This window comes from Phaenicophaeus curvirostris, chromosome 15 (genome assembly GCF_032191515.1).
Source record: "Phaenicophaeus curvirostris isolate KB17595 chromosome 15, BPBGC_Pcur_1.0, whole genome shotgun sequence".
NCBI classification, from domain to species: domain Eukaryota; kingdom Metazoa; phylum Chordata; class Aves; order Cuculiformes; family Cuculidae; genus Phaenicophaeus; species Phaenicophaeus curvirostris.
Window position 1 is genome coordinate 18,625,487 of NC_091406.1, and position 18,593 is coordinate 18,644,079.

At 57.9% G+C, this 18,593-nt stretch overlaps 1 protein-coding gene across 6 annotated transcripts in view; it reads left to right on the forward strand.

The window, feature by feature from the left end:
- The window catches only part of ARAP3 (ArfGAP with RhoGAP domain, ankyrin repeat and PH domain 3), a 27,424-nt gene continuing 8,831 nt past the window's right edge, over window positions 1-18,593 (forward strand). For 2 of the 6 annotated variants that reach the window (XM_069869600.1, XM_069869605.1), the window contains exons 1-19: window positions 1-159; window positions 1,894-2,958; window positions 3,539-3,600; window positions 3,887-3,960; window positions 4,241-4,311; window positions 10,520-10,816; window positions 11,072-11,141; window positions 13,014-13,134; window positions 13,348-13,535; window positions 14,769-14,875; window positions 14,982-15,181; window positions 15,327-15,412; window positions 15,554-15,736; window positions 15,979-16,141; window positions 16,425-16,556; window positions 16,629-16,782; window positions 16,943-17,045; window positions 17,667-17,865; window positions 17,944-18,007. In XM_069869600.1, the coding sequence (XP_069725701.1) occupies window positions 1,934-2,958; window positions 3,539-3,600; window positions 3,887-3,960; window positions 4,241-4,311; window positions 10,520-10,816; window positions 11,072-11,141; window positions 13,014-13,134; window positions 13,348-13,535; window positions 14,769-14,875; window positions 14,982-15,181; window positions 15,327-15,412; window positions 15,554-15,736; window positions 15,979-16,141; window positions 16,425-16,556; window positions 16,629-16,782; window positions 16,943-17,045; window positions 17,667-17,865; window positions 17,944-18,007 (3,299 nt within the window). In that variant the 5' untranslated portion in view covers window positions 1-159; window positions 1,894-1,933. Of the gene's footprint in view, window positions 160-1,517; window positions 1,649-1,727; window positions 1,767-1,893; window positions 2,959-3,538; window positions 3,601-3,886; window positions 3,961-4,240; window positions 4,312-10,519; window positions 10,817-11,071; window positions 11,142-13,013; window positions 13,135-13,347; window positions 13,536-14,768; window positions 14,876-14,981; window positions 15,182-15,326; window positions 15,413-15,553; window positions 15,737-15,978; window positions 16,142-16,424; window positions 16,557-16,628; window positions 16,783-16,942; window positions 17,046-17,666; window positions 17,866-17,943; window positions 18,008-18,593 lie in introns of those variants that run through there. The other 4 variants (XM_069869601.1, XM_069869603.1, XM_069869602.1 and 1 more) reach the window with 4 other exon arrangements.

Genomic DNA, 18,593 nt, shown 5'->3' on the forward strand with positions numbered 1-18,593 from the left:
AGTTCCTGCAGGGCTGCCTGCCCTGTGCCTGGTGAGGACACCCTGGCATCACCCTGGAGCCCAGCGCGAGGCCACCCTGGAGCCCACAGCAGCAGAGCCACCATGCTGCTCCGCCAAAGCTCGACCTGGGGGGCTGTGGACCACACTGCGGGGCAAGAGGTGAGGGAGCACCCTAGGGTGCTAGGGGACAGGTCTGGGGACATGGGGGAAGAGACAAGATGAGGGCAGCCCATGCCCACTTCCAGGCCACCTCACTGGGTGGTCTGCATGGGTTGGAGGGACAGGGATGGCGTCCACCTTGCTGTGAAGTGAGACTGCTCTGAAGTGCCCCAGTGCCCAGCACAGCCCTAGTCCCCACTGCCTGAGTACGGGGAGGTTTTGGGAGCCAGGTCCCCACAGGAGGCTGCTGGCAGTGGGCAAAGCTCACCGCAGATCTCTCGGGGTGATAAAGGCACAAGAAAGAGGGAAATTGCCCCATTTCAGCACCCAGCTGCTGGGCAGGAGTGAGTGCAACCCTTTAACCGTGCAGGAGAGACACCCAGCTCTCATTGGGACAGGACATCACCCTCCACACACCCCTGCCCTGCCCTTCTTGTAGGTCGTACATCAGCAGGAAGCCTTCCAGCTGCAAGGTCCCCATGCCCTTCTCCCCACTCCTTGTTGCCACAGCTCCTACCACAATTGTCCTTCCTTGATGTATGATGATGCTTAGCCCCACAGAGAGCCCACCACGCACACAGGGCTGAGCACAACCACCTCGCACTCCCCGCACCCACACGCGAGGCAGGGAGCCTTGCTGTTCACGTGTGCCTGCTGGCAGCATTGCCCTTCCCGTGCTCCCAGGGCCACCAGCCTGGTGACGATTGCCAGCGCAGCTCCTGCAACCCCTTGAGCTGCTCCAGCAGCGGAGAGCAGGCAGATGCCTGTGCAGGGATGCGGGGGCTCATGCAGCAGGGAGCCTGGCCGGGCTACGACGCAGCAGGCTGGGATGCAGCCCCTGCAGGAGGGGGCAGGGGATGCGTGGGAGCCTGCAGGCAGCAGGAAGGAAGCCTGCGCTGAACAATAGAGGGAAATGGAGGAACTGGAAAAAGACCCAGTGGCAGCACAGTCAGCACAGATGGTTTATGCAGAGCAGCATGATTCATGGGAAAAGGCCCTCAGCGCCCTGCTCGGAGCCCGCAGCTCCGGCCCAGGGCTGTGCCAGCACATAATTTGGGGATGGGGGTCCCCGGCAGAGCAGGATCTGGGAGATGGACACCGTGCCCCTCCATCCCGAGCGGCGGGTGCTGGTGGTGAGGCGTGTGGGGAGCCATCGCGGCTGGGGGTGGGTGGGAGGCTGTCCCCCCTCCGCCTGCCTGTGAGTCATGCTGACCTCTCCCATGCCCTCGCCAGCAGCAAGAGAGAGAGATTATGGTCTGGCCCTTCCGGCCGCAGAGCCCTCCCCGTGCTGGCCGGCACAGGATCTCATCCCCTGGGAGGGGCCCAGCTGCTCCCTCCGTTATCCCCCTCCTCCAGGACACCCCTCTGGCTGCTCTGGCTCTTGTTCTCCTCCATCCCAGCTCTGTGAGCAGCAGAGCCTGGGATGCTCCAGCGCTCAGCATCTGTTCACTCACCCACTCCCCTGTTAGCCCCCAGCTGCCCGGTTCCTGTCCGAGCTTGGGTCACAGCCTCGCTGACAAAACAGAGCCAGGATCTGGCAGCTTCAGGGAGGGGCAGAGGGGTTTGGAGCTGAGGAATAACAGGATGCCAGCTTCTTGCGTTGGGAGGTGAGTGGCTCTAGGGAGAACGGCAAGGTGGGGGGACCTTGGGGAGCATCCTGTGCTCCCACCCACGGGGTGCATGCCCTTCACGGCAGCTCAACCTCCTCACTCCCTTTCTCTCCTCCTTTCACAGATGATGGGCTGAGCATCCACCTCAGGGGCACCACAGGGCCATGAGCTCCCCGTGCCGCCCTGACTCTGATATCGCAGCCTGGTTGGCCACCATCCACTTGGAGAGGTACCGTGATGTCTTCAAGCAGCATGGGTACCACTTGGCCAGAGATGCTGCTTCACTGGACAGTGATCACCTGCAGCAGATCGGCATCACCGCCACCGGGCACCGCAAAAGGATCCTGAACCTGGTGCAGCAGACACGGATGCTGAGTCAGTCCAGGGAAGGACCCGCAGCAGGAGACACCCATCTCCAAGCCACCCAAGTCCTGGATGCCCCCCAAGCAGGTGAGGATGCCATGATAACAGAGCCAGGAGGGGCTCCTGATGCCTTTGGGACACAGCAGCGTCTGGAGAAGGACCCTACTCCTCCCCTGGTGAAGCCGGTTCCTAAGCCCAGGACGGTTTTCCCTCGCTCAAAGCCGGAGCCAGGCTTGGTGCCGGTGCCACCACTGCGCACCACGGTGCGGGCACACACGGGCAGTGACGGGGCGGCTGAAGCCTTTGTGGTACTGGAGGGATTTGTGCCAGGGGAGAGTTCCACGGATTTGGACAGCTCAGAGCCCAGACCAGCAGTGCCAGCTGGTCCAGGGGTGACCGTGGACATGGGCATGGGAGCATCCTGGCTGCGAGCACGGGAGAGCACACGGAAGGAGACACAGCCTCCCTCTCTTCCATATCATGGACAAACCCTGGAGACAGCAGCAAAATCCACCCTGTCCGTTCCATCTGTCCCACCACGGCACAGCCACAGGGTCCCAGCAGCTGAACCCAGCCCGGGAAGCGTGCTGGAGGGTCACCCTACACCAGCCAGGAGAGATCCCTCACCATGCCCCAGGGCAGCCCCGCAGCCGGGCTTGGGGAAGGGCAGGATGGAGATGGTGTCCAATGTCATCTATGAAGGACTCAAGCCCACATCAGCACCTGCTGAGGACTCGGGAGGGGAGGATGGTCCCCAGGGTCTGGGTCTCTCTCAGCCCCCACCTCTGTCCCCGCAGGATCTCACCCAGCCGGACGACAAACCTGAGTAAGCAGACACTTTCCCTCACCCCAGGGAGTGGAGAAGGGGTGCAGAACAGCCAGAGCTGAGGATCCAGAGAGCCCCCCATCCCCAGAACCCCATCTTTGCCCAGCCCTGGCAAAGCCCCTTCCACCACCCTCCCCGTGCCTTCCCCAGGCTCTGCAAGGAGCAGTTCTTCCGAGAATCTGAGGTCCCTCTGAGCAGAAGAGGTGGCCCTGGGCCCCTGGGTGGCTCATTCTGGTTGGGGGGGAGAAGCTGCAGCCCCTCCTCTGCCCCCTCAGGCAGCAGGGCTGGGGGTCCCTGGCATCATGAGGGGCTGGCTGAGCGCAGGCACTGGGGCTCGTTCCTGCCGGGAGCAAGGTGGGAGATGGGGGGTGAGAAATGATGGGAAATGATGGGAAATGCCCAGCAGCTCCAGGACAGACAGCCCAGCAGGGTCCTGGGGTGGGGAGGAGGAGGCAGCAAGGACAGAGCCCAGATCAGACACAGCCACCAGCCCACATAAGCCAGATGGAAAAATAAGGTGGAAAAACCCCACAAGCTCCCATCCTGGCCGCAGCTGCTGTAACTCCCTCCTGTTTTGCAGCAGTCCTGGCTGCCCTGGCGGGAGCCTGCCTCCCATCCCGCTGAGACCCACCAGCAAGCCAGGTGAGAGCCCCTGACCTCCCGGTGTCCCCAGGGGTGAGGGGACACCCGCACTCCCATGTCTTTCCCCCAGGTCCTGCCCCGTGCTCCTGCCTCGCTCGGGGACCGCAGTGGCCCTGGGTGCAGGCAGCCCCACGCCTGTTCGCGCTGGCATCTCCGTGATGCTGGATGCCCGGCATGTTGGGGTGCATGATGGAGGGCTCGGCTGGGAGGGTTGGCCACCCTGGATGGTCAGTGGCCTGCAGGAGGCACCACTGGCGGCCTTCCCTCCCTATGTCTCTGCCCACAGAGGTCAACGAGCTGCCCATCAGCCCCTACAGCGAGACCGTCTTTGGGCAGGTAGCCCCACCTCGAGAGCAGAAGGTGAGAGGAGATGGGATGAGACGAGACTTGGCTGGTGACAGTGAGATGGTTGGGGATTAGATGAGGCTGGTGGCCGCCCCCTGCCATCACTCTGCACCCCACCAGCTGCTGCAAAGTAGGGAGCTGCAGCTGGTGACACCATGGCACCCAGCTGGTTGAGTGTCACTGCTGGGGTGGGGGGTACAGGCTTAGACCCCACGCAGTGGGCCAGATGGGTTGAGGAGGTCTAGAATGAGAGAGGGAAGAGAGGAGAAGGGGTGTGACCAGTCTTTCCATCCAGGGTGCTGGCATCTCCTCTGATCAGAGCTACGAGGGAGTGGCTGAGCTGGACCTGGAGCAAGAAGCACGCAGGTAGGCATCATCTCCTCCAGGCCGTAAGGATGAAGCTCGACTCGGGCTCTGGGGTTTGCGTGCCAAGGAGGACAGGGGACACCCCTGGGGACAGCTTGGGGGCAGTGAGTGGGGGGCTCACCAATCAGAATCATCTGGGATTGGGTCAGCATTCTCAGGAAGAGCCAATGGGCTCAGCAATGATGTGCTGGTGATGGCCCTTGAGTGGACAGCACTTGCCAACACATGCTCTGGGTGCACAGCTGAGGCAGCACCAGTGGCACTGGGCACTTGCACACACTGGGGAAAGCCTGGATTTGGCTGCTGGGAGCCACAGGGGACAGAGATTGCTCAGCAATGTTTGTCTCCAAGCACCAGATGAAGCAATGTGCAACCTCCAAAAGCTCCAGTAACATCAGATCAACATTCTCAGATCTGTTGCACTGTGGAGGACAGTGAGCTTGTGAGGGGCACCATGAAAATGATTTTGAAATGTACTTTCCATGAGTCCTGATAGCATCTCAGAAAGAGGAAGGAAAGCTGCTCTTCCCATTTCGGATGGGAAGGGTTCCTTTTCCTGTGTTGCTTAGAGAGGAGGAGGTAGGCTGCAGCTCTGAGACCTTCAACCCTGCCCAGTACATCGCTGTGCCTCTGCCTTTCTGGTCTCAGTGTTCATCAGTCCAGCCCACCTCCTGCTCTGTGAGTGACTGAAGCGTGGTGTGATCCAGTGCCACAGCCAGATGAGAGCCCGTGGGTGGGTAAATGCAGACACCTAGGAATAGCAGTTTGGAGAAGAGCAGGGCAAGGGAGAGGATTCTGCCAGACGTGGAGCTGTTGGAGTGAGTCCAGAGGAGGCCACAAAGACAATCCAAGGGCTGGAGCACTCGCCATAGGAAGATAGGCTGAGAGAGTTGGGGTTGTTCAGCCTGGAGAAGAGAAGGCTGCAGGGAGACCTTACAGCAGCTTCCAGTACTGAAAGGGGCTCCAGGAAAGCCGGGGAGGGGCTCTGGATTAGGGAGTGCCGGGATAGGATGAGGTGAATGGTTTTCAGCTGCAAGAGGGGAGATTGAGATGAGATTTTAGGAAGAAATGTTTTCCTATGAGTGTGGGGAAGCCCAGGTTGCCCAGAGCAGTGGTGGCTGCCCCATCCCTGGAGGCCAGGTCAGATGGGGCTTGGAGCAAACCGATGCAATGGGAGGTGTCCCTGCCCATGGCTTGGGGCTGGAACTGAATGGGCTTTGATGTCCCTTCCAACCCAAACCAGTCTGTGATTTTATGAATGCTGCAATCTGCCCCAGAGCCTCTGAACCAGCAGTTCAGAGCGAGGCTGGGTGCTGGCCCATGGGTCATGGTCTTCATCCAGCAGCTTCCAGGGATCTGGGATCCAGAGCATCCTGAGATCATCAGCCAGGCACTTGCAGCCCTGGGCCCACCAAGCACTTTGCAGCATGGTCTTGCCTGGGATCTTCCTCCTACCTGAGACACTTCTTCTTACCCTGTTCTGGGGGCTTTCATCCAGACCACTCTGGTCTCTGCCTTGGGGCCTGGACAGTGAGTGTCGGAGTTAGAGATGGGCAGAGCCGCCTTGGCCAGCAGTGAGTTATCCTCAGCAAAGAGGAGGAGGAATGTGAAATCCCACTTAAAACTATGTTGGGTCTCTGAAACCCAGCAGAGACTGGAGCGTAGGGTGGGATTCACCTGCTCTGACGCTGAGAACCTTCATTCAAACCAATGATGTTCAGCCCCCAGAACTGCTGGTGCAGAGAACAGACTCAGACATTGATGTCAGCAGGAAAGAGCTGGTGGCACAGCAGTGCCCATGTCACCCCGTGGAGCTCAGGGGACTGGGTCAGATGGCCACTCGTCAGGCATCGTGGTGAGGCTGGTGGACCCTGCCCTGATTTACATCAAGACAAGCAATGAGATGATCCTCAGGCAGATACCTATCCAGACAGCTCCTCCTCACATCTCGAGGCATCTTCTCTGAAGGGAAAGAAAGACTTGTAATGGTGTGTCCTTGACAGCTTCTCTCCCTACTTATGTCCAAGTGCCCACTCAGAAGTTGATAGTCTGAAGTAACCAGATCCATGAGCAGCTCCTTGGCCCCCTCACCACCAGCAGATCCCATTCTTACATCACCCATCTTCCATCCTCCACCAGCTCTCCCATGTGAGCACAGACAGGCTGAGACTGCCCCAACTCAGTGCACCTCAGGCATCACCCTCCAGGCTTAGCTGACCTGGAAACACAATCTCCTTGCCCTGGGGACTCATTTGGTCCTATGGCTAGTTGTCTTCATCTCCTGACACCAGCTGAAAAGGGAGATGGCTTGGCCTTCGCAGACTTCTTGTTTGGAGGCTTCCTCCACCAGCCTTGTCCTCGAGGGCAGAGCTGGGCATTGATCTGGGCCTTGGCATGCTCCTGGGATGCTGAGAGACCCTGGTCCATCCAGGCTTTGCTTGTCCCCTGCCGGACGCTGCTTGTCCTCCAGCTCTTGGTGGCATCAGTAGCTGTAAATTACAGCTCAGGAAGGGCTGTCATGGATTTTTCCCCTTTTTCTCTTGCCCTGCTCTGTTAAGTGGATCTGTGTCCCACTTCGCTCTGGTACTCAAGACTGATGTCCACCTACAGCTGAGTCCTCCACCCACCCTTCTCCCTGGCCAGTCCCTCCTGAAGAACCTGGACACCCGCTTGGGACTCCAGCCAGATGAATCACCCTGCCAAGGTCCTTCTAATTAAACAGCCATTTCCTTTGTGCTCTGAGCCTCCAAGCCACCCATGGTCATTTCTTGTCTTCCTTGCAGACACTGGAGCCAAACAGGCCATTTTCCCTCCCCACCCACCTCCTCAGCCCCACACATCATTCCACTTCTTCAGAGCTGACCCCTAGCCTGGGTGGCTCCAGCCCAACATCCTCTCAGGCAGACTTCAGGTCTTGTTTCTGTCCCACGTGGCTCAGGGACATCTGATGTCCGATGGCCTCATAAGCTGCCCCTGCAGGGTCAAACCACAGGTCAATTCTATTATGAGGCAGTTCTCAAAGGAAGATGTTTGAAGAATTTATGATGGGGGAAGCTGTTAGGGGTCATTCTCCTGTTCCAAAATCCTATCTAACACATGGACTTGTGCTGGAGGTGATTTCTCCAGTGGTTTCCCCAGTGAAAAAGGATCTGAGGATGTTGGTCAACAGCAGCTGACCATGAGCCAACAGTGACCTGTTGGTCAACAGCCTCCTGGCTTGGATCAGTCATGTTCTGGCCAGCAGGAGCAGGGAAGGGATCATGATCCTGGCCTCAGCGCTGGTGAGGCTGCACCTCGAATCCTGGGTTCAGTTTTGGGCCCTCACTACAAGAAGGACATTGAGGAGCTGGAGCACATCCAGAGAAGGGAATGGAGCTGGGGAAAGGTTTAGAGCACAAGCTTTATGAGGAGTGGCTGAGGACCTTGAAGCTGTTTAGTCTGGAAAAGAGGAATCTGAGGGGGGACCTCATCGCTTCCTGCAGCTCCCAGAAAGGCGGTTGTAGTAAGGTGGGTGCTGGGCTCTTCTCCCAAGGAACAAGGGATGGGAAGAGAGGAAATGGCCCCAAGTTGTACCAGGAAAGGTTTCGACTGGATATTAGGGAAGATTTCTGTACTGACAGATCAGTAAAGCACTAGCAGATGATGCCCAGGGCAGTGATGGAGCACCCATCCCTGGAGAGCTTCAAAGAACGTGTGGCTGTGGCACTTGGGGACATGGTTTAGTGGGCACAGTGGGGTTGGGCTGGCAGCTGGAGTGGATGCACTGAGAGGCCTTTTCCAACATATTCTGTGATTCTCATATTCAGTGCCTTCCAGTGGGTTTCTTCTCCCATGACAAGGAGTCCCACAGATCAGCTGCTACTTTCTCATGTGGTTCTGCACCACGTTCCTGCTGGCTCTATGTGATGTCTCCTAGCTCCTCTGACTGAAGTAGATGTGGCCAGGAGATGCCTTTCTGCACTCCTCATGCTGCTCACAAATTCAGAAACCTTCCCCCATCTCCCCCCCTTTCTCCACTGCAGCTCAGGTGCTCCTCAGACAGAAGCTGTGACAGGGCTCAGAACACCCTCAGGGCCCTCCTTGGAGCCTTTTCTTCACCCTGGCATTGGATGCCACACACAGCCCAGTGGCACTGGTGCTCTCCTGCTGATGCTGGCTGTTCTGGCTGCTATGAATCCCTTCCTGCCCATCATCATGGTCCCTGGACAGCTCCCCTGTAACCTCCTGGGACCATCAGGCATTTTCCAGCACGTTTCCTTTTCAGGGAAGGAGAAATGTCTGTCTGAGAGGGCTGAAGGAAGGGGCAGGCTGAGTAGTTTATTTTTACAATTTCCTTTTATTGTTGTGCCTGGAAAATCTCAGCAGGGCTGGCTGGGGGTTTTAGAAGGGCTTCCCGAGAAAAGGAGTTGGATGCAGGAGCTCCACTAGCCCATCTGCCCATCCCAATCTCTCTGCAAAGCACTTCAGCTGGACTGAGAGTAGTGATTCCACGCCTCCGGTGAGACCGCACTTGGAGCACTGCATCCAGATCTGGAGTCCTAAGTACAGGAAGGACATGGAGATGTTAGAGTGAGACCAGAGGAGGCCATGGAGATGATACAAGGGCTGGAGAACCTCCCACACAAGGACAGGCTGGGAGAGATGGGGTTGTTCAGCCTGGAAAAGAGAAAGCTCCACGGAGACTAGAAGAAGTCTGGCTAGAAAGCTGGCTGGAGGAGAGGGACCTGGGGGTGTTGGTTGACAGCGACTGAGCATGAGCCAGCAGTGGCCCAGGTGGCCAAGAAGGCCAATGGCATCTTGGCTTGGATCAGAAACTGCATGACCAGCAGGTCCAGGGAGGTTCTTCTCCCTCTGTACTCGGCACTGGTGAGACCGCTCCTTGAATCCTGTGTTCAGTTCTGGGCCCCTCACCACAAGAAGGATGTTGAGGCTCTGGAGCGAGTCCAGAGAAGAGCAACGAAGCTGGTGAAGGGGCTGGAGAACAGGCCTTATGAGGAGCGGCTGAGAGAGCTGGGGGTGTTTAGCCTGGAGAAGAGGAGGCTGAGGGGACACCTCATTGCTCTCTACAACTACCTGAAAGGAGGTTGTGGAGAGGAGGGAGCTGGGCTCTTCTTCCAAGTGACAGGGGACAGGACGAGAGGGAATGGCCTCAAGCTCCACTAGGGGAGATTTAGGCTGGACATTAGGAAAAAATTCTTCACAGAAAGGGCCACTGGGCACTGGCAGAGGCTGCCCAGGGAGGTGGTTGATTCACCTTCCCTGGAGGTGTTTAAGACACGGGTGGACGAGGTGCTGAGGGGCATGGTTTAGTGATTGATGGGAATGACTTGATGATCCGGTGGGTCTCTTCCAAACTGGTTATTCTATGATTCTATGATTCTATGACCTTAGAGCAGCTTCCAGTGCTGAAAGGGGCTCCAGGAAAGCTGAAGAGGGGCTCTTGATAAGGGAGCGCAGGGACAGGACAAGGGGAAACAGTTTTCAGCTGGAACAGGGGAGATTCAAATGAGACATTAGGAAGAAATATTTTCCTATGAGGGTGAGGAGGCCCTGGCCCAGGTTGCCCAGAGCAGTGGTGGCTGCCCCGTCCCTGGAGGGGTTCAAGGCCAGGCTGTACGGGGCTTTGAACAACCTGATGCAGTGGGAGGTGTCCCTGCCCATGGCAGGGGGTGAAACTGGGTGTTTGTTGAGGTCCCTTCCAACCCAAACTGTTCTGTTACCTAAGAGCAGGCAGGAGGGCGTCGTGGCAGAATGACCTTGGCAGTGCCATAAACGCTGGAGGGGTAGAGGGAGATGGCAGGCTGAGACCCTGGTGAGGAGATAGCTGGGGTGGGTGTGGAGCAGGGAATAGGACATGGGACTGGGGAGCTGTCCGGCTTCTGTTTGCTACCTATGGTGTGAAGAGGGGAAGGATGTGATGCCAGGGGTCTGGAGACATGTAGTGGCCTCTGCAGTGTTCCCTAAGGTGAGGAAGCCTATTTTGCCAGCTGCCCCCAGCCTTGCCATCATGTATAACTGGCTGAGTTTCTGGCTGCCTGTGGCCTTGTGCTGAGTCCTTGTCCCACCCTGCTCATGGAGATGCAAACACTCACACCACTGGGCACCCCAAGGAGCTCAGGATGGGGGCAGGGTCAGTGCAAGACGTCCCCAGATGGGATGGCACTGATCAGGACCCCACATGGTGAGCAGCCATGCTTACCACCACCAGGTTCCCTCACAGCCCCGTTTCTCACAGGACAAGCAGTGAGTACAGCAGCGAGGGACGGAGCGAGGATGAGGAGACCCGGTCCCGGCTCATCAACCGCATCATCCAGAACGACACGGAGGGGTACTCCACTGTGGACGCACCGCGGACCGAGGGCACCCCATTCACCCTGCCAGCCCATCTCTACCCAGACGAGGTCCTGGATGACCTCACCATCTCCCCTTACGCCAGCTTCACGTCGCTCTCCGAGCCCCGGCCCACCATGCTCAGCGGCTGGCTGGACAAGCTCTCCCCACAGGGGTACGTGCCCACCCGTGGGATGGTCCCCACGGGTAAACCCTCATGGGCAAAGCTGGTGAGGTGGGCACACTGATCACCATGCTACTGGGTCAGCCACACCTCCCCGTAGCAGGAGGACCCCTTTGGGTGCTCCAGCTATGTTGCAAGGGTCTCTGTGCAGCCCTCCTTGGGGGAAGGTGGGGCCTCTTAGCAGATGTGGGGTCCTCGGGGGACCATCCCCTTCCCAACAGCCCCGTTCTTCTGCCATCCCAACAGGAACTATGTCTTCCAGAGGCGTTACGTCCGTTTTGATGGGAAGAACTTGATGTACTTCAGCAGTGAGAAGGTACAGAGGCAGGATGTGGGCAGGGTGGGGAGACTGTGTAACCAGGGAGCCTTGACACCACGTGAGCTGCCGTGTCCCCTTTACCTGCCCTTGACCTTCTGTAAGGAGCCAGTGCTGCTTTGCTTTTCATGGTGTGAAAGTTGGGGTTGTCCCATGCAGGGACAGGAATTGGACTCAATGATCCTCGTGCGCCCCTTCCAGCCCACAGAATCACAAAATTATTTCAGTTGGAAAAGATCTTTAAGATCATCGAGTCCAACCATGGATCCAGCCCTGCTAAGCCTGCCACCAGACCATGTCCCCAGGTGCGACATCTCTTTTAAACCCTTCCACAGATGGTGACTCAACCAACTCTTTGGGCAGCCTTTCCCAATGCTAGACAACCCTTTCCATGAAGAAATTCCTCCTAATATCCCACCTAAACCTCCCCTGGTTCATCTTGAGGCCATTTCCTCTTATACTGTCAGTGGCTACCAGGGAGAAGAGACCAACCTTCCCACTCACCACAACCTCCTTTCCAGGAGCTGAATAGAGTGATGAAGTCTCCCCTCAGTCTCCTTTTCTCTGAACTAAATGACCCCAGGTCACTCAGCTGCTCCTCATAAGGCTTCTGCTCTAAAACCTTCCCCAGCTTTATTCCCCTCCTCTGGACATGCTCCAGCATCTCGATGTCCTGGTTGTAGTGAGGGACCCAAAACTGAACCCAGGATTTGAGGTGCAGCCTCACAAGTGCAGGGGAAGGATCATGTCCCTGGTCCTGCTGACAATGCCGTTGCCCTCAGGACACTGTATGACCCTGTGACCATCACCAGGGTGGAGGAGCAGTGGCCGCTGTGCCTGGGGGGCTCTGAATACAGCCTCATGCCATGGGAAGCCCAGGGCAGCAAGGGCCCCTCTGCTAACACTGAGCAGACAAGGGGGTCCTGCTGGCTCACAAGCCATGGGGAAGACTGAAAATGGGAGATCTCTGGGCCCCAGCCATGGACCTACCACTGCTGGTGTCCCCCAGGCCGTGTTGCGAGGCAGCATCCATCTGGGGGATGCAGAGGATGTGCTACAGAGAGAAGCTTGTTTGGCTGTGGGTTGGGTGCATGGGCTGAGTCACAGAATCATAGAATCATAGAAGCATCACATTGGAAAAGACCCACTGGATCATCGAGTCCAACCATTCCTATCAATCACTAACCCATGTCCCTCAGCACCTCGTCCACCTGTCCCTTAAACACCTCCAGGGAAGGTGACTCAACCCCCTCCCTGGGCAGCCTCTGCCAGTGCCCAATGACCCTTTCCGTGAAATATTTTTTCCTAATGTTTAGCATAAACCTCCCCTGGCGGAGCTTGAGGCCATTCCCTCTCGTCCTGTCCCCTGTCACTTGGGAGAAGAGCCCAGCTCCCTCCTCTCCACAACCTCCTTTCAGGTAGTTGTAGAGAGCAATGAGGTCTCCCCTCAGCCTCCTCTTCTCCAGGCTAAACACCCCCAGCTCTCTCAGCCGTTCCTCATAAGGCCTGTTCTCCAGCCCCCTCACCAGCTTCATTGCTCAACAGCCCTTTCCTGTCCCACATCCCTTGTCCTCCTGTGGGGACTCTGCTTGACCCCGCTAAGCCTGCTGTGAGGTGCTGGCGGCTGCCAGACCACCTGGGTGACAGGCACCCCACACAGCCAGCTGGGCTGGCCCCACATCGGTGGCACCCATGAAGGAAGAAGCACCAGCCCAGGAGCAGCCACTCTTGCAGGAGCTCGCAGGCATCCCTGCCACATCCCCTCACCCCAATGGTTGTGGCACCAGCACGCCTGGCAGGGCAGGCGCTGGGGTGGCTGCGTTACAGAGGTGCTGGGCAAACTGGAGTAACCTTGCCTGGGGCTCATTCCAGGAACCCTACCCCAAGGGGGTGATCCCACTGTCTGTGATCGAGATGGTTCGCTCCACCAAGGACAACAAGTTCCAAGTGTTGACCAGCCATCGGATCTTCGTCTTCCGTGCTGAGAATGAAGGTAACTGAAGACCCAAGCCACCAGTCCCCATGGAACCACCCCTGCCTCCCTCCTCCAGCCACAGCATCCTGTGGGCACCTCTCACCCCACCCCCAAAGCGTTTGGGCACGATGAGCAAGGGGCCCTCTCCCCTGCCATGCCTGCTGGGTGCTCTGCTCCATGCCAGGGCTGTTGGGAAGGGTTCAGACCTGCTCCCTCATGCCTGGTCCCTAGCCCAGAGGAATGAGTGGTGCTCCACGCTGCAGAAGAAGGTGACGGACCAGCGCTTGGTGGGGACCCGGCCCCGGCCAGTGAACACCGCTCACTGCCAGAAGTCAGGGACCCTGGAGCTGAAGGGCCAGAAGTCCAAGGTGTTCGCAGCCCTGAGCCTGCCTGAGATGTGGCTGTACAAGAGCGAGCAGGTTGGTGACCAGGCTGACCGCTGGCACAGAGGGCTGTGGGAATGGTGGACAGGGGTGAGGAGAGTGGATGGAGGGAGGGAGCTTAGCCAAATGTCAGTGCCAAAAGGAGAGCAGAGAGGAAAAAATGGGCAGGAGAAAGGGAATGGTGGAGCAGGAATCTGGAGAACATGCATAGGGCAACTGTAGTGAGAGCCTGGGCTTGGAGATGAAGGAACTGCCAGGAGCGGATCCTCCTTCCAGTCTCCATATCACCAAATTATCTTCATCTCTGCCCAGCACTTGGGTCTTAGATGCACCAAAGCATCCCAGTCCATCACAGGACCACAAACTCCCCACCAACCATAGCTGCAATGCAGGCTTGCCCCATGAAAGGCAGCAGGGCTCTGCCAGCCCACCTCACCCTGCCATGAAAAGCCCCGCCTCTCCCCTGCTGAAATTTCTCAGCATCCCTATTTTTCTTCCAGATACTCCATTTCCAGTTTGCCTGGAGTGGTTTGGGTTGGAAGGGACTTCAAAGCCCATCCAGTTCCAACCCCTGCCATAGGCAGGAACACCTGCAACTGCATCAGGTTGCTCAAAGCCCCATCAAACCTGGCCTTGAACCCCTCCAGGGATGAGGCACCCACAGCTTCTCTGCGCAACTTTGGTCAGGGCCTCCCCATCCTCACAGCAAAACGTTTCTGCCTGAGATCTCGTCTCAATCTCCCTTCTTTCAGCTGAAAACCATTCCCCCTCATCCTATCTCTTCAATCCCTGATCAAGAGCTCCTCCCCTGCTGTCCTGGAGCCCCTTTCAGTACTGGAAGCTGCTTACTGTCTCCATAGAGCCTCCTCTTCTCCAGGCTGAACAACCCCAACCCTCTCAGCCTGTACTTGTATGAGAGGTGATCCAGCCCTCAGATCATCTCTGTGGCCTCCTCTGGACCTCCTCTGGATCCATGGATCTGGTTTTGCTCCAGCTGGTCCTTGCCTTATGCATATGCCTGACTCAATGCTGATCCAAATCCCCAAAACAGAAGGATTTGAATGGCTAGGGCTCCAACGCGCTTGCTGAATGCTTTGTGTCAGCCCACATGGGATGCCTGAGAGATGTCTGAGCAGTCCAAGGAGAGCAGTGATGGGAGTGAGGGTACCAGAAGCAGCTACCTGGGTCCATCAGGGACATCTCCGTGGTGCTGTGTCCACTGTGGCTGTGGTGCTGCAGAGACAACACCAGTGTCTCTCTGAATTGCAGTTCTTTAAAATGGGCATTGGCATCTGCATGATCGAGATGCGCGGCTCCACCATCCGCGAAGCCAAGAACCGTGGCTTCGAGCTCATCACCCCCTTCAAGATATTCAGGTATCCCAGGTGCTGGGTGGGATGAAGTGTGGGGAGCAGCCAGGCACTGGATCTGGGCGTGGGTCGCTCCAGACCCCTCAGTTTTGGCTGTGCTGGTTGCTCACAGCTTTGTGGCGGAGTCAGATCGGGAGAAGCGGGAGTGGATGGAAGCCCTGCAGGAGGCCATAGCTGAGATGCTCTACGACTATGAGGTGGCAGAGAAGATCTGGTCCAACAAAGCCAACAAATACTGCGCCGACTGCCGGGCTCCGAGTCCTGACTGGGCATCCATCAACCTGTGCGTGGTCATCTGCAAGCAGTGTGCAGGTCAGTACATCTCCCTGGGGGGCATTTGGGGGTCCTGGGAGGGTGGGCTGGGGCTCTCTGGGCAGGCAGAGTTCTGGCTGGGTTATGGGGGCAACCTGGTTCCCCTGGCAGGATCAAGCAGTGCTCATTTTCCTGCTCCCCACAGGGCAGCATCGCAGCCTGGGCTCCAATATTTCCAAGGTGCAAAGTCTGAAGCTCGATACCAGCGTCTGGTCTAATGAAATTGTGCAGGTAGAGGCGCTCAGGCCAGGGTGCTGGGGCTGGCACAGCATCCTCAGGGGGTAGCAGCCCCGCAGTCTGCCCTGGGATGCAGGTATCCTGCTCCTCTCAGCTGGTTTTGGTGCTCACCATGACCACTGGACTCTCCTGCAGCTCTTCATTGTGCTGGGAAATGACCGAGCGAACCGGTTCTGGGCCGCTTGCCTCCCCGCTGCTGAGATCCTCTACCCTAATGCCAGCGCCGAGCAGAGACGGGACTTCATCTCCCGCAAGTACAGGGAGGGTCGGTACCGCCTGCCCCATCCTCACTACGCCACTCAGGACGATGTGCTGCAGGTAGGAGCCACCTTGGGGTGCAGGCAGGAACCTGGGGTGCTGGGAGCCACCCCAGAGCTCTGGGGCTGAGATGTCAACATCTCCTTCTTGGTTGTGTTCACCTGCACCCGTGTGCCAGGCAGTCCCAGGGCCTCAGGTGGGAGGTTGTGTCCCATTTTACCTGTCTTTACGCACCCCTGGCAGCAGGTTGCGGTTCTCCATGAGCCAGGACGTGGTCCCTAAAGGCTCCCGTCTTGTTGCAGGCACTGTGTGCTGCAGTGGCAGGACCAGCCCTGCTCAAGACCATCCTGCAGTTCTTCTCCTCCTCAGAGGCTGGGCTGACAGCTGACCCTGCTGCCTGTGAGGTGGCCCCTGGGGCTGACCTTTGGTGGGGACCAGAGAGCAAAAGGCTCAGGAACCATTCAGGTAAAGAGAACCTTGAGCCCCACCTGGCTGTGATACTGGGGCTCCCTCCTTGCATGCCCTGAGGCTGGGGACAGCCAGGGCATCAGCTGTGGCTCTCTGGGGGACCCACTTGCCCCACTTCATGAAGGGGCAAGGCAGCAGGTTCATCTTGAAGCCCCTTCTCATGGAATCCCATGCCTGGCACACTCCCTTCCACAAGTGGTGTCTCCCTCCCTCCCTGGACCCACACTTTGGTGGGCGCCTGCTCCCATCCCTGCTCCCATCTCAGCACCGTTCCCCGCAGGGACCTCCCGCGCACAGGAACCGGGTCCAGAAGGTGTCTACAATGAGATCACACAGCCAGTGACACACAGCGGGTACCTGTACCGGGCCACCGCCCCCCACAAGCTCCCAGGCACCAAGAAGAGCAAGGAGGGTAAGCATGGGGAGCCAGGGGGACAGCCGTGGGGTGTCCACACCAGTGCTGCTGACACCCTGGATCCTGCAGATTTCCAGCGCACGTGGTGCTCCCTGGAGAGATCCCTGCTCTTCTTCGAGACGGAGAAATGCACGGAGCCCCTGGGCCACATCGAGAGTGGAGACCTCATCTCCATGGGCGTGAGCAGAGCCCAGGCACTCGCCAGCCCCAGCCCCACTGAAAGGTACCCCGAGTCGTGACACCCCTGCCCACCCAGGGAGCCCGTGGGGGTACAGAGGGCAAGGACAAGCATTGCTCCTTGCTTGGTGCAAGGGTCTGGGCTGGCTCTGGGGGCAGGTTCAGTGTTGGTGGCTGCCCCCATGGGTTGATTTCTTCCTCTGCAGGTTTCGCTTCACCATTGAGCTCTTCCTCACTGGGGAAAAAGTGCAGCAGCTGGGAACCGATGGGCCTGAGACACTGCAAGCCTGGGCCAGCGCCATTGGCAAGGTGAGCAAGCCCCAACCCTAGCACCCCGTGCCACTGGTGGGATGCTCGCCTCTGTCCCTTCATCCCTGTTTTGGTGTTACGAGGAGCAGCTGAGGAAATTGAGGTGGGGGGAGGTCAGCCTAGAGAAGGGGAGGCTGAGGGGAGACCTCTTCACTGTCTACAACTGCCTGGAAGGAGGTTGTAGAGAGGTGGGTGTTTGTCTCTTCTTCCAAGTGAGAAGTGATAGGATGAGAAGGAATGGCCTCAAGTTGCACCAGGGGAGGTTCAGATTGGACATCAGGAAAAACTTCTTCACTGAAAGGGTTCTTGGGCGCTGGCAGAGGCTGCCCAGGGCATTGGTAGAGTCTCCGTCCCTGGAAGTGTTTAACAAACAAGTAGATGAGGTGCTCAGGGATCTGGTTTAGTAATGGACAGGTGCAGTTGGACTTCATGATCTCAAAGGTCTTTTCCAGCCTAAGGATTCTATGATTCCTCCCAGCTCCCCATCCCCTGTGGCCACCACACTCCTTCCCTTTACAGGGGCTCCCATCCTCCCCGACAACCTGTCCCCATCCTCTTGGGGTCTGCGCTTGGGGGTCAAGCCCTGTCTTTACCCGGCTCTTCTCTTGCTCCATCCTGCAGTGGTTCACGCCTGTGAGCTGTCACTGCCTGCTGGGTTACGAGTTCCAGCGCGTGGGCCAGCTGCGCTACAAGTGCATGCTCAACCCCGAGCGGTGGCAGCAGGCCTTCTTCATCCTCCAGAAAGCCCACCTCTTCATCTGCCCTGCTGAGGAGGATGGGGCTGAGGACAGCATCAACCTCCGGCGGCTGCAGGAGCTCAGTGAGTGCGATGCCATAGCCTGGGACCATGGGCTAGGTGGCCACGCATGGCTCTGACCACCTTCTCACCCCAATGCAGGTCTGGTTCCCCCAACAGAAACTCCAGAGAAGAAGGAGCTGCTGATCCTGGTGGAGATGGGGCGGTGAGTTCTAGAATTTGGGAATGACAGAGAATGAACAACGCAGCCTCAGCAGGCAAAAGCACTCCTGTGGGTTGATGCTGATTCCAAAGTGGTGGAGGGGATGCTACTGGGACAGCACGGCTGTGGCCAGTGGGCTAAAGAGGTCACCCCAGGCCAGAGTCTATCGCTAGGGAAGGATGTCCCTCAGCTCAGTCTGGCTGTGCCTTCATAGGATCGTAGAATCATAGAACAACTAGGTTGGAAAGGACCCACTGGACTATCAAGTCCAACCATTCCCAGCAATCACTAAACCATGTCTCTCAGCACCTCATCCATCCGTCTTTTAAACCCCTCCAGGGAAGGTGACTCAACCCCCTCCCTGGGCAGCCTCTGCCAGTGCCCAGTGGCCCTTTCTGTGAAATTTTTTTTCCTAATGTTCAGCCTTAACCTCCCCTGGCAGAGCTTGAGGCCATTCCCTCTCGTCCTGTCCCCTGTCACTTGGGAGAAGAGCCCAGCTCCCTCCTCTCCACAACCTCCTTTCAGGGAGTTGTAGAGAGCAATGAGGTCTCCCCTCAGCCTCCTCTTCTCCAGGCTAAACACCCCCAGC